Source organism: Salmo salar, chromosome 12 (assembly GCF_965601325.2).
Source record: "Salmo salar chromosome 12, fSalSal1, whole genome shotgun sequence".
NCBI classification, from domain to species: domain Eukaryota; kingdom Metazoa; phylum Chordata; class Actinopteri; order Salmoniformes; family Salmonidae; genus Salmo; species Salmo salar.
The window spans coordinates 101,083,376-101,098,561 of NC_138302.1; the positions used below are offsets into that span (position 1 = coordinate 101,083,376).

The 15,186-nt window shown below is 41.5% G+C and overlaps 1 protein-coding gene across 1 annotated transcript in view; it reads right to left on the reverse strand.

Annotated features, from left to right (window-relative positions):
- The window catches only part of LOC106566206 (metabotropic glutamate receptor 7), a 431,795-nt gene that overhangs the window by 125,709 nt on the left and 290,900 nt on the right, over positions 1-15,186 (reverse strand). Inside the window, exons 8-9 of the mRNA XM_045691964.2 lie at positions 13,958-14,160; positions 12,961-13,693 (exon numbers count right to left, since the gene is read on the reverse strand). Coding sequence (XP_045547920.2) covers positions 12,961-13,693; positions 13,958-14,160 — 936 coding nt within the window. The remainder of the gene's footprint in view (positions 1-12,960; positions 13,694-13,957; positions 14,161-15,186) is intronic.

The following is a 15,186-nucleotide window of genomic DNA, read 5'->3' on the forward strand; positions in this document are numbered from 1 at the left end:
AAAAAAAGGTTGAACTGATTAACGGGCAGGGTTTGCACCACCATCAAGCAGTTTAGGGGAAGAGATTCTCAAGCTGATAGCTAACTGAGCAGGCTAATAGTTAGCTGCTAACCGATATGCTAACTGAGCAGGCTAACGTTAGCAGTGCTAGCATACCAGTTGCGGGAAAAGCAGGACACGTTTTCTAAATACGCCAACATTGCTGTAGCTTAGGGAAAACACATTTGAATTTGCCAGATGGTGTGGATCTGTACCAATCCATTGGACAGATGGTAAGATGCTCAACTCAGCCCATGGGAGACTGGACTCTGGCAAGGTGTAGGTCAGGAGGGAGGCAGTCTGGCCGGCCTCCACATATCCTAGAAGACCGACCCAGCTATCAAACAGCTTTGCCCTGCTGGTGACGGACCTTCTGGACCCGGGAGTCAGCTCTGATCCTGAGAGTGAACCGACAGCCGACCACTGGTACCCTCCCCCCACGGCTTCCACTGCTCGGCAGGTCGATGACTCAAGACCACATCAGATTCCATCATAACCACCATCATTGTGGGCAGCTCGATAGTGAGAGATTTTGGGCTGCCTTTTGCATGGTCTGTGGACCAACTAAGGTCCAGTGTCACCCAGGTGCCCATGTCTGAAACATCAACTCCCCCAACTCTGAACAACTATACTAATATTGGCACCATTGTCACTCACTGTGGTTCTCAATGACCTTCGGACATAAATTATTTTTAACACCCTGGTTAGCACAGGGAAGAGAATACTTATCTCTAGTCCCCTCCTGTGATACCAAAGGGATTCGGAACGTTTCAGCCGCCTCGATGGCCTAAATGTTTACCTAAAGGAACTTTGTAACATCAAGAATGTCTCCTTTTGTGACAATTTTGTCTTGCTGTGGGAGCAACCAGCACTCTTTAAAAGAAACATGATTCACCCTAACCGCAGGAGCTCCAGCAACATTGCCAACTCTTTTCAAGCCTGACGGCCTGGGTCTATTAGTGCTCCTGTCCTACTTGTCATAATCAGCAAGAGAGGACATGGAAATAATATAATTTCCCGTAGAAATGGTAGTATGGTCAATATAAGTAACCTAAATTGAGAAAGCATGTGACTAAACAAAACAAAAAAGAAGAATAAACTGGACTATGAAACAAAGATAAATGATATACAGGATGAGGGTAAAAAGCTTTGGATCACCTTAAATGAAATGTTATGCAAAAAAGGTAAACTCAGCTCCATCCTTCATTGAATCAGATGGGTCCATCATCATGAAACCCTCTGACATCGACAACTAATTTAATACATTTTTTCATTGGAAAGATTAGCTAATTTAGGCATGACATGCCAATAACAAACTCTCAACCTTCCTTAATTAAATTATGAAAGACGAGCAATGTCATTTTGAATTCAGTAAAGTGAAATGTGGAAGAGGTGAAAAAAAATATTATTGTCTATCAATAATGACAAACCAGCTGGTACTGAAACATGGATGGAAATTACTGAGGATGGTTTCAGACTATATTGCCACTTCTATTTTCCATTTCCTCAGTCTATGGTAAGCAAAAGTAATTCCAGAAACCAATATTAGCAAAGCACCCTTTACTGGTAAAAACAGCCGACCAATCAGCTTGCTACCGACCCTTAGTAAACTTTTGGAAAGAATTGTGTTTGACCAGATAAAATGCTATTTCACAGTAAACAAATGAATAACTGACTTTCAGCATACTTGTAGGGAAGGAAATTGAACATTTACGGCACAAACAAAAAGACTGATGATTGGCTGAAAGAAACTGATAATAAGATGATTGTGGGAGCTGTTTTGTTAGACTCAGTGCAGCTCTTGACATTATCAATCATAGTCTGCTGCTGAAAAAATGCATATGTTATGATTTTACATCCTGTGGATCAAGAGTTACTTATCTAACAGAACACAGAGGGTGTTCTTTAATGGAAGCCTCTGTAACGTAAACCAGGTAAAGTTTGGCATACCTCAAGGTAGCTGTCTTGGCCCCATACTTTAAAAAATATTTTTCTAATGACCTACCACTACTATTGAGTAAAGCCTGTGACACATTGTACGCTGATGTCTCAACATTATACACATCAGCTACCACAGCAAGTGAAATCACTGCAACACTTAACAAAGAGCTGCAGTCAGTTCTAGAATGGGTGGCAAGTAATAAGCTAATCCTAAACATATAAAAAGCTAAAAGCATTGAAAAACAAAAATATATATATATATTTTTATATGTATATATTTTTTTTCAATGCTTTTAGCTTTATATATATATATATATATATTTAACTAGGCAAGTCAGTAAAGAACAAATTCTTATTTACAATGACGTCCTACCGAAAGGCAAAAGGCCTCCTGCATGGATGGGGACTGGGATTAAAAATAAAAATTAATTAAATATAAATATAATTATAGGACAAAACACACATCACGACAAGAGAGACAACACAACAATACATAAATAGAGACCTAAGACAACAACATAGCATGGCAGCAGCACATGACAACACAGCATGGTAGCAACTCAACATGACATCAACATGGTAGCAACACAACATGGCAGCAGCACAAAACAGGGTACAAACATTGTTGGGCACAGAACACAGCAAAGGGCAGGAAGGTAGAGATAACAATACATCTCGCAAAGCAGCCACAACTGTCAGTAAGAGTGTCCATGATTGAGTCTTTGAATGAAGAGATTTAAATGAAGAGTATTTGGGACAAATCATTCGCTAAAACCTAAACCTCATCTAAATCTTGTAATGAATAATGTGGCAATTGAGCAAGTTGAGGAGACTAAACGTCTTGGGGTAACCTGGATTGTAAACTGAAATGGCCAAAACATATTGATGCAACGGTAGCTTCAATGGGACAAGGTCTGTAAATAAGAACTGTCCTTACAGGCCTTGTGTTTTATCACACCTGAACATAGGCACATTACAGTTGGCCCAGAACAGGCTGGCCCTCAAATATACAGGGAGAGGAAATATCATTAACATCTATTCTGCCTCAAAGTAGAGGAGAGATTGACTGCATCACTACTTGTCTTTGTGAGATGTATGTACGTGCTGAAAGCGCCGAACTGTCTGTTCAAATTACAAGCACACATCTCAGACACTGATTCATACCCCACAAGATATGCCACCAGAACTGCTTTTCCTTCACGCTGCAGTCCAACTCATCCCAAACCATCTCAATTGGGTTGAGGTTGGGTGTAATCTTATAAACATAGGATGAGCACTTTTACATCGTTTCGGTGGATGCTAGCTTGTAACAAATAACGCTTGGTGAATACTAGCTTGTAACAAATTCCATTTGGTGGATGCTAGCTTGTAACAAATCACTTCAGGCTTTCACATCACTATTTTACAAGTATCTGCACTATTAAAACCCTCCCCTATTCCCAAAATAATGAATTAATTACAAACTAGCCAACTAGCTATGTCTTTTGAATCAAGCTACAATAGGCTATTCAATCCAATGTTTTTCCTGTTTGCCCAAAGTTTGTCAAAGTTATTGTAGCATATCATCATATCATCATAGCAAAATGAAAAGTGCACCTCAGGCCACACTCTCAGGTTTCAATACCCATCACACATAGACACACTGACTACACCTTAGCTGGCAGCTAGCTAGCTAGCTTAGCTTTCTACTGTATCGATAGATTCCTGTGAGAGAGAAATGTCTGGATTTTAAATAGTAATGATTTTGTGATGGGAGCTGGTTCAGACGATCAGTGGCGTCTAGTGCTCATTGGCATAAAGTACTTAAGTAAAAAGTTATTGAAATAGCTAGAGTATCTGTACTTTACTCTTTATGTTTTTGACAACTTTTACTTCACTTTTGATACTTAAGTATATTTTAGCAATTACATTTACTTTTGATACGTAAGTATATTTAAAACAAAATACTTTTAGACTTTTACTCAAGTATGATTTTATGGGGTGACTCACTTTTACTTGAGTCATTTTCCAATAATGTATCTTTACTTTTACTCAAGTATGACAATTGGGTACTTTTTCCACCACTGCTCATTGGCAAGATCACTGGTTCCATGGACCTCTCAAAGGAAAATGTCAGCTTCAAAAGGAGCAAACAAAAAGAAAGGAAACATATAGAGGACATCATAGTTCCTTGATAGCCAGCAAATCCGCAGAGAAACATTGAAGTTCCTACGCGTGTATGGTTTTCTATAGAGTAATACTTGACGATTCCTGTTATTATTGTGTCTGCAACAGTATAAAAAAAGTTCCGGAGGTTTTTAAGACAGAATGAGTAGTAGGCTTCATCAGGAATAGAAATAGAAGAGCAGAGAATACTTTGTGCCTTTCAGCACATATTAAAGGCATGTTTTAAATAATATATTTTCTGATTTCGGGAATTTCTACAAACAAGTTCACTGCAGTAATACAGTTCTACAAGGAACATGGTGTGGCTCCAAGGAAGAAGAGGTGTGTTGGTCATTTGCCAGCAAATGGGTGATGTCCTACGAGAATATTCAGGTAATTGTCCACTATTGTCAACAACTTCGCCGATATCCACACAATGCTGCTCCCAGGACAGGTCCCTGGATTTTTGAGGGCAGTCCTCTGTGTGGTGCTTTGATGCGTGATCGTGGTTTGCGTTATCTTACATCTTGACACTAATATCTGTCAAATGTTCGTCAGCTCAACCTAGTGGACGAGCGGCAAAGACTCTAACCAAAGTTAATTACCACACGAATCAGATCCAAAGATGATGCTTGTGTGATCAGATTTTCTTTAACATTTCTCATTTTATTTGCTGCTTAGAGACCAGAGCTTAAAACTTCTTCAGGCTAGGGTCCTTTTTTCTCAGTTTCTGCCTGACTGACATGCCCAAAGTAAACTGCCTGTTACTCAGTCCCAGAAGCCAGGATATGCATATAATTGGTTCCATTGGTTCGAAAACACTTTGACGTTTGTAGAAATGTTAAAATAATGTATGATACTATAACACAATTGATATGGTGTTCAAAAAGCCGATATCGTAGGAGAAAATCCAAAGAAAAACCAACCAGAATTTTTTTGGGGAGAGCCCATGCTCTTACAATGGAAAGCATAGGGTCATATGCAATTCCAGCTCCCATATTGCAATTCCTATGGCTTCCACTGGATGTCAGAAGTCTTTGTTCAAGGTTTCAGGCTTGTAACTTGAATAATGAAGAAGAAACATGAGTTTTAGTACGTGTTTGAGCATGCGACGAAGAGGACTCCCAACTGCAAATTTTGCTTTCCTATTGAACATACTTCTTTCCGTATGAAATATTACAGTTTAATTACATTGTAGGGTACCTGAGGAATATATAGAAATGTATTTTGACTTGTTGAAATAAAGTTTAGGTGTAGTTTTTCGGATTCTTTTCTCTGCACGTTGAACAAGCGGATTACTCAAATCGATGGCGCCAACGAAATTGACTTTTTGGGATATAAAGAAGGATTTTATCTAACAAAACAACACTACATGTTGTAGCTGGGACCCTTTGGACTGCAAATCAGAGGAATATTTTCAAAAAGTAAGTGAATATTTAATCGCTATTTGTGAATTTATGAAACCTGTGCCGGTTAAAAAATACACAGCTCAAAAAAATAAAGGGAACACTTAAACAACACAATGTAACTCCAAGTCAATCACACTTCTGTGAAATCAAACTGTCCACTTAGGAAGCAACACTGATTGACAATACATTTCACATGCTGTTGTGCAAATGGAATAGACAACAGGTGGAAATTATAGGCAATTAGCAAGACACCCCCAATAAAGGAGTGGTTCTGCAGGTGGGGACCACAGACCACTTCTCAGTTCCTATGCTTCCTGGCTGATGTTTTGGTCACTTTTGAATGCTGGCGGTGCTTTCACTCTAGTGGTAGCATGAGACGGAGTCTACAACCCACACAAGTGGCTCAGGTAGTGCAGCTCATCCAGGATGGCACATCAATGCGAGCTGTGGCAAGAAGGTTTGCTGTGTCTGTCAGCGTAGTGTCCAGAGCATGGAGGCGCTACCAGGAGACAGGCCAGTACATCAGGAGACGTGGAGGAGGCCGTAGGAGGGCAACAACCCAGCAGCAGGACTGCTACCTCCGCCTTTGTGCAAGGAGGAGCAGGAGAAGCACTGCCAGAGCCCTGCAAAATGACCTCCAGCAGGCCACAAATGTGCATGTGTCTGCTCAAATGGTCAGAAACAGACTCCATGAGGGTGGTATGAGGGCCCGACCTCCACAGGTGGGGGTTGTGCTTACAGCCCAACACCGTGCAGGACGTTTGGCATTTGCCAGAGAACACCAAGATTGGCAAATTCGCCACTGGCACCCTGTGCTCTTCACAGATGAAAGCAGGTTCACACTGAGCACGTGACAGACGTGACAGAGTCTGGAGACGCCGTGGAGAACGTTCTGCTGCCTGCAACATCCTCCAGCATGACCGGTTTGGCGGTGGGTCAGTCATGGTGTGGGGTGGCATTTCTTTGGGGGGCCGCACAGCCCTCCATGTGCTCGCCAGAGGTAGCCTGACTGCCATTAGGTACCGAGATGAGATCCTCAGACCCCTTGTGAGACCATATGCTGGTGTGGTTGGCCCTGGGTTCCTCCTAATGCAAGACAATGCTAGACCTCATGTGGCTGTAGTGTGTCAGCAGTTCCTGCAAGAGGAAGGAATTGATGCTATGGACTGGCCCGCCCGTTCCCCAGACCTGAATCCAATTGAGCACATCTGGGACATCATGTCTCGCTCCATCCACCAACATCACGTTGCACCACCGACTGTCCAGGTGTTGGCGGATGCTTTAGTCCAGGTCTGGGAGGAGATCCCTCAGGAGACCATCCGCCACCTCATCAGGAGCATGCCCAGGCGTTGTAGGGAGGTCATACAGGCACGTGGAGGCCACACACACTACTGAGCCTCATTTTGACTTGTTTTAAGGACATTACATCAAAGTTGGATCAGCCTGTAGTGTGGTTTTCCACTTTAATTTTGAGTGTGACTCCAAATCCAGACCTCCATGGGTTGATAAATTGGATTTCCATTGATTATTTTTGTGTGATTTGTAAATAGCTGTTTTTAATTATATTAACCTCTCTGGGCTAGGCGGGACGAATTCGTCCCACCTACGTAACAGCCAGTTGAATCCTGTGGCGCGATTTTCAAAACGTTTGAAATGCTATTACTTCAATTTCTCAAACATATGACTATTTTACAGCTATTTAAAGACAAGACTCTCGTTAATCTAACCACACTGTCCGATTTCAAAAAGGCTTTACAACGAAAGCAAAACATTAGATTATGTCAGCAGAGTACCAAGCCAGAAATAATCAGACACCCATTTTTCAAGCTAGCATATAATGTCACAAAAACCGAGAAGACAGCTAAATGCATCACTAACCTTTGATGATCTTCATCAGATGACAACCCTAGGACATTATGTTATACAATACATGCATGTTTGGTTCAATCAAGTTCATATTTATATCAAAAACCAGCTTTTTACATTAGCATGTGACGTTCAGAACTAGCATACCCCCCGCAAACCTCCGGTGAATTTACTAAATTACTCACGATAAACGTTCACAAAAAGCACAACAATTATTTTAAGAATTATAGATACAGAACTCCTCTATGCACTCAATATGTCCGATTTTAAAATAGCTTTTTGGTGAAAGCACATTTTGCAATATTCTAAGTACATAGCTGTCTTTAAAAGTAACTGCAAACTTTGTGTTTTTCTCAAAAAAACTCAAGCGAGTTACATGTAATAGTATGTTACTTGTTTGATATTTAGAGTAGATCGCTTTCTAATGAGGCTAACATGATCTAACAGTCTCCTCTTTCCAGCATTGTATAAAACTCAAAATGTGTTGATAGAGCAAGTCACGTATGTACTTGTGTAAGAATAGAAAGAAAAATGGTTGTTATCCTCGAGGTATTGAAAGGTATTGAAAACAAGGGTGGCAATCATTTCTACTCTTATGTTTTTCAAGAAATAAAAAATTACTTGAAAAAACGAAATCTCTTTCTCTGAGCAATTGTATTCATATAAAATAATATAATTCTCCCCAAAAAATGTAGCATATTATATATCTCAGTATTTGTATTATTTATTATATACAGTATGTTTTGCAAGTCTTTATCAAAGGTGCAAATCTTTATGGACCTGACTGTATACAGTGAGCTCCAAAAGTATTGAACTTTGACAATATGCTCTTGATTTGGCTCTATACTCCAGCACTTTGGATTTGAAATTATGCAATGTCTATGAGGTTAAAGTGCAGACTGTTAGCTTTAATTTGAGGGTATTGATTTCCACATCGGGTGATCCATTTAGAAATTACAGCACATAGTCCCCTCATTTGTAGGGGATCAAAAGTATTGGGAAAAAGTCACATATACAGCATGTTTATTCAAGTAGAAAAAGGTAAGTATTTGGTCCCATATTCACTTAGGCATAAATATCATACCCCCAAAAAATACTCCCCTCCACTCAGTTCGGGTGGAGCCTAGCCGAAATCGGCTAGACAAACCGAACAGGTGTGCTCTCCCTTAAAAGACAGAGAAAAAAGTGGCAAGAGAACTGTTTGTCTATTTTGAGATGTCTTAGCCAGTATACACTTCCTCAATAAAGTCTGAATTAATCTAAGATAACTCAAGAAATCGGTCATTAATTTTGCAGTTTTTGAGGAGGACATCTTAGTTACACAATTTTACATCTAACTAAGATGTTTGGTGCAGTATTTCTCTATGAACAAATGTTCATGAAAACGAGTCGTCTCTTGTTGAATGACAACAAATACTTTATTGAAGAATTCCTACTCTTGACCAAGGGGCGTTGACTTCAGTTCCAAACTTCTGCTTGCCTCCAGAAAAACATTTGTGTGGCCGAACAGCCCGAAAAAAATCCCCACCGAAGTCCACAACTGTTACTATACAGAAAACACGTGCAGAAGGTGAGTTTAATACGGAACCGATTCTAAAAATCGGAAGCGTACTGAACGTGAGAGACAATCAATAACACCTAAGGACTGATGACAACAGAGGGCGAAATAAAGGGGGAGTAATCAGGGAAGTGATGAAGTCCAGGTGTGCATAACGATGAGGCGCAGTTGTGCGTAATGATGGGTTGCAAGGTGTGCATAATGATGGGTTGCCAGGTGTGCGTAATGATGGGTTGCCAGGACCGGTGGCTAGTTAACCCGCGACGGGGGAGTAGACAGTGACAAAAAATGTATGTTTGCACAACTGTTCCGAACGGCTTCGGCTGGGAAACATTTCGGACACCTTTAAAGCCGGTGAGAGGTGGTTAGAATAGGAAGGATGGGAGGTCAAAAACAATCTATGTAACCAGTCCAGAGTGTGGAAACATAGTCTGTCCTACAGTTGGGTAATCAAGAAAGTTCATAGTCAACAAAGCATGCAGGAGTCGTGAGGCAAATAGCAAAATAGCACAAGAAAGAAAAAAAATAACGACTTGCATCACTCAGTCACTCGCCCCAACAGTGCCTGTGTGCTGGAGGCGATTGACAGCTCGGTTGAGAGGCAGGAGTGTGGTAGCACTTTCCTTCAGAACTTGTGAATATCGTCATCAGTATTTCTACCCAACCTCAGCCAGGTAAGTAATGACAAGCAGTAAAGGCCAGGGTGTTACAATTCCACTCTGCTGGGGTTGGGGTGCCTGCCTGCCTGCCTAGGCTCTGCCTGGCTGTGCTGCTGACGTCAGGCCTTCACACAGCACGAGGCAGCACACACACACAGACATACGCACGCACAAACACACAAGCTCAGACACTCCACACACACACACACACACTGCTCCCCTGGACAGATGAGACTGTCGTCCTAATGAGCCTCTCTCTTCTCTTCCCAGCACTGTATATCATCTTTAGTATACAGCTCCCAAATGACACCCTATTCCCTTTATAGTGCACTACTTTTGACCAGGACCCCCTAGGGCCTTGGTATACCAAAGTATACCAAACACCTCCCAATATTGAGTTGCCCCTCCCCCCTCCACCCTTTTGCCCTCAGAACAGCCTCAATTTGTCAGGGCATGGACTCTACAAGGTGTCGAAATTATTCCACAGGGATGCTGGACCATGTCGACACAGTTGTGTGAAGTTGGCTGGATGTCCTTTTTGGGGTGGTAGACCATTCTTGATACACACAGGAAACTGAGCGTGAAAAACCAAAGCTGCGTTTGTAGTTCTTGACACAAACCCGGTGCGCCTGGCACCTACTACCAAAGACACTTACAATTTTTGTCTTGCCCATTCACCTTGTGCACCATCCACATCTCAATTGCCTCAAGGCTTAGAAATCCTTCTACAACCTGTCTCCTCTCCTTCATCTACACTGATTGAAGTGGGATCAAAGCGTCAACTGGATTCACATGGTCTATCTAATGTGTTGTACGGTCAGTGTATGATAGTGTGCCAGTCGGGGTGCAGATTAAGCAGGTAGTCGAGTTACAGTACACTATTGTACAAAACAATGCATTTTCACTAGACTCAGCCAGCCTTCAGCTGCATTGCAAATCCTTTTTGGTTTGCCGGTAGAATTTGTAAAGGCACAATCGTTTTAGTTTCTGAACCCCTTGCTGTTGCGCTTCAGGGTACATTTCTAACACCTATTTTCGGGAGCACTTAAGCCGTTTTTACACCAAAGAAGTTGGGAAATGCTAAATACAATAGTAAACAGACCAGAAATTGGCTCTGTAACAGCTGTCTTTGGAAGAAGAGGACCAAGGTGCAGCGTGGAATTTGTTCATCTTTTATTTTTGGATGAAAAAGGCACTTCACAAAGAAAAACCAAACGACAGCCAAACAGTCCTATCAGGTATCCTAACACACTAAACAGAAATTAACTACCCACACCCCCAAAGCAAAACAGGCTGCCTAAGTATGACTCCCAATCAGCGACAACGATGTACAGCTGTCCCTGATTGAGAGCCATACCAGGCCAAAACAAAGAAATACAAAGCATAGAAAAAAGGACATAGAATGCCCACCCAAATCACACCCTGACCAAACCTAAATAGAGACATAAAAAAGGCTCTCTCAGGTCAGGGTGTGACAGGCTCTGGCATTTTTAACACACGAGCCTATTTTTTATTCTTTGAGGACCCCATTATAAGCCAGATAATGGTCATTTTTATGCTAAAAAAAATAAGTTAAACAGGCTCACTAGGTTAAAACTGGACTAGCCCTTCTGGCATTTGCCCGAAATGCCAGAAGGCCAGTCCACCACTGATAATAATGGTATCTATTGTAACACTGATAAAACAGATGGTTTCTCTCAGCAATTAAACTGAGTCTCTGACTACACTGTGATTGGAATGTACAAGGCAATCTCACAGTCAGCTTCACAACACCTGTATTCCACATACACCCAGGTGTTGTAGTTTTCAATTTCCTCAGATGTAATTGGTTTTAAGGCCAACTAGCAAGACAAGAGAACAAACACAGCCAGTGGTCAAGAAAGACAAACAACCATGATGACAAAAACGTCAGATAGTGAAATATGGTACATATAGAAACACAAATGAACTTACACCACATGATCCTAAACTGAGCAATTAATTTTAAAAAATGTACCATCGCCATGCAGCCATATTGTAGCTTATTATTTCCGCTAATTTCAGACACAAGCTGTGTCCCAAAAAGCACTATGTGCCCTGGTCCAAAGTAGTACACTATAAAGGGAATGGGGTAACTTTTTGGACGCAACCATGGATAAGCAACAGCTGATTCTCTTATAGCTACAGAGGTTAAAGAGAGTCTAGATTTCCTTCTGCTAGAAAACTGACCAATTATAGTAACATCAGACTGTTAATGGCCTGGACATGGAAATGAGATGAAACTGACACACACAGCAATATGCCATATTTGTCTGAATTTCTCTATTGAGGATTATAGCAAATGTAAGTTAATTTCTTTTCCACTGTAGTTGAGGGAAATATGGTTATGTCATGCTGCTTTAAAAGTTGATAAACTTGCTTTCGTTAAGAGACTATAAAATACCCTTTGAAAGATGTTGTTTAAGTCCGATTCAGCATCATCATTCTTAAGTCTTAGCACCATCCATCTCTTAAACCTCAGCCCCTCCCAACCACACGTCAACGCATGTGAGTCAGCATGACATTGTCCTCCAGAAAGTAGTCTCTCTAATTAAACCCAGCTAAATTCAGGGAAACAATGTTTCAATGTTTTTGAGAGCTGTAGCAACACTTCTGGAGTTGTACATAACTATATATTTCCTAATGTCTGCGGTTGCAAAGATTATCTATATACTGACCAGGGAATCCCCCATTCCATTATAGAAAGAAACGTGTGACATGACAGACCAATCAGGAATTCTCTCGGTATGTCCAACAACTCCATTATCTCAGCCAATCAGGACTAGCCAGGATGGATCCTGTCTTTCTCCCTGTATAGCTCAGTGCTTTTTCCTTGGCTAAACTCATAATTTAAAAATTGTATTCATATTTAAGGATCCCATACAAGTTTGTAATTTCAGCAACATGTTCAAGAAGGTATTTCTGCAAAAAAAAATGTTTTAAAGAATGGACATACTGTAAAGTAGGAAGTGGCATCTAATGCCTTAGATCCTGTAACTGGTCACATATAAAATCAAGGGTTTTGTCTAATTTGCCATGCCAAGTCTTGGGTTGGCACATTGGTGCAACCAGTATTAAAATGTGTAAGCAAATATGCCAACTGCCACCGGGTAACTCCCCCTCAGTGTTAAAATTAAAAGTTATCCAATTCGACTTAATTGGCTGGTTACCCAGACACAGCTTAAACCTAGTCTTGGACAAAGAAGCACTTTCAATGGAGAATATTATGTTTTTTAGTCCAGGACTAGACTTAGGCCCATTATAATAATAATAATAATAATAATAATAATAATAATAATAGGAAACAATCTGAAATCAACCTTACCTTTTCGGTGGACTGCGCTGTCCCAAAGAAGATGGGTATGAAGGCTAGCCAGACTATACAGGTGGTATACATCGTGAATCCAATGGGCTTGGCCTCGTTAAAGTTCTCTGGGACGCCACGCGTCTTGATGGCATACACCGTACACGTGACCATGAGTAGGATGCTATAACCCAGCGAGCATATAATCTGCAGATCCGTGATGTCACATTTCAACACTCCTCTAGCCTGGTCTGAGTCGATGCTCTTCTGTTCGTCGTAGTCGACGATGATGTTAGGGGGATCCACACCGAACCAGATGAAGACACCCAGTAGTTGAGCGGAAATTAGGGAAGAGGTGATGGCCAGCTGGGAGGTCGGGCTGATCAACCTGGGTGCCGTCACCGACGTCTTACCTTCTTCAAAGATTCGGTAGATCCGGTTGGTCTTGGTGAGTAACGCGGCGTAGCTGATGCACATGCCCAGACCCAGGAAGACCCGGCGGAACGAGCAGATGGCGACGTTGGGCTTGGCGATCATGACGAAGGTGATAATGTAACAGAGGAAGATCCCAGTGAGGAGGACATAGCTCAGCTCACGGCCCGACGCACGGACGATGGGCGTGTCGTTGTAGCGGATGAAGGTTGCCATGACGAAGATGGTGGCGATGATGCCCAGCATGGCGAGGAAGACGGGGATCACTGCCCAAGGGGAGTGCCACTCCAGCTTCACAATGGGGATGGGCTGACATGCCGTCCTTTCAATAGATTGATTGATTGATTAAGTACGTTTATTTGACAATTTAGAAAATACACATACAGAAGACAAGAAAACAAGCAGTAAAACATGTTTTTATAATACTACTGTATCAACGATAGCACTAAAACGTTATAGTATTATATAGGATTGAAAAATTCCTGTAAAACTTTCCCAATCTTCCAGAAATCCCTGGGAATATTTTGGGAATGTTTGTGTAATTTTGCAAGCCTTAACTTATTGCTATAGTGTTCCTGTCTGTCACCTGTTGGGGTTGGGCATCATGCTGTAGGAGCACAGCTTGCAGGACGTTTCATCATACTGGTACTGATAGCCATCACAGGGTTCACAGTGCCAGCAACACGGCATGCCTTTCACTGTCTTCTTCCTCTCTCCTGTCTTGCAGGGCTGACTGCACACAGAGCTGGGGACCTCTGTCTGTCCATTAGGCCACTGCATATCCTCGATCTGGAACACAGGATGGATGTGGTAGGTTAGACAGGAGTAGAACAATGAAAATAACTTTTTTTTAAGAACAAGTCTTTTTTATTTGATTTTATCCAGTCGGATTTGAGTTTCCATAACCCCACATTACATCACTTGCGCAATGCCGTGTAACATTTATGTCTTACTGACACATTTTTAAGACAAAATAAACAATCTAATATACTGCGCCAGGAAGTAGCAGGCACAGCAAGAAGCCCTGGAGTGACTGCTGTGATTTCATAATGCAGTGGACCCACAATGCAGTGGACCCACAATGCAATGGACCCACAATGCAGTGGACCCTTGATCCCTCCTCCACCCCTACAGCACTGGTTAGATATCAATGTCATCACTCAGTAAAGCCTGTCACTCAGAGCAAATATGGATATTCTCAACTTCTTCCAAAAGAGAGGCAAAAAAGCAAGCAGGTTAAGCAGGACGAGCAGGTTGTGCAGGTTAAGCAGGTTGAACAGGCAGCAGTGAATGAGGTGGAGAGGGCAGAACAGACTGAAATCATCCGTCGCAGCAGAGTTAGCCACAGGTTTACTACAGGTAAACATGCTTGGCCCATGTCTGTTATTATTACAGTTGAAATCGGAAGTTTACATACACTTAGGTTGGAGTCATTCAAACTCGTTTTTTCAACCACTCCACACATTTCTTGTTAACAAACTATAGTTTTGGCAAATCGGTTAGGACATCTACTTTGTGCACGACACAAGTAATTTTTACAACAATTGTTTACAGATAGATTATTTCACTTATAATTCACTGTATCACAATTCCAGTGGGTCAGAAGTTTACATACACTAAGTTGACTGTGCCTTTAAATAGCTTGGAAAATTCCAGAAAATTATGTTATGGATTTAGAAGCTTCTGATAGGCTAATTGACATACTTTGAGTCAATTGGAGCTGTACCTGTGGATGTATTTCAAGGCCTACCTTCAAACTCAGTGCCTCTTTGCTTGACATCATGGGAAAATCAAAAGAAATCAGCCAAGACCTCA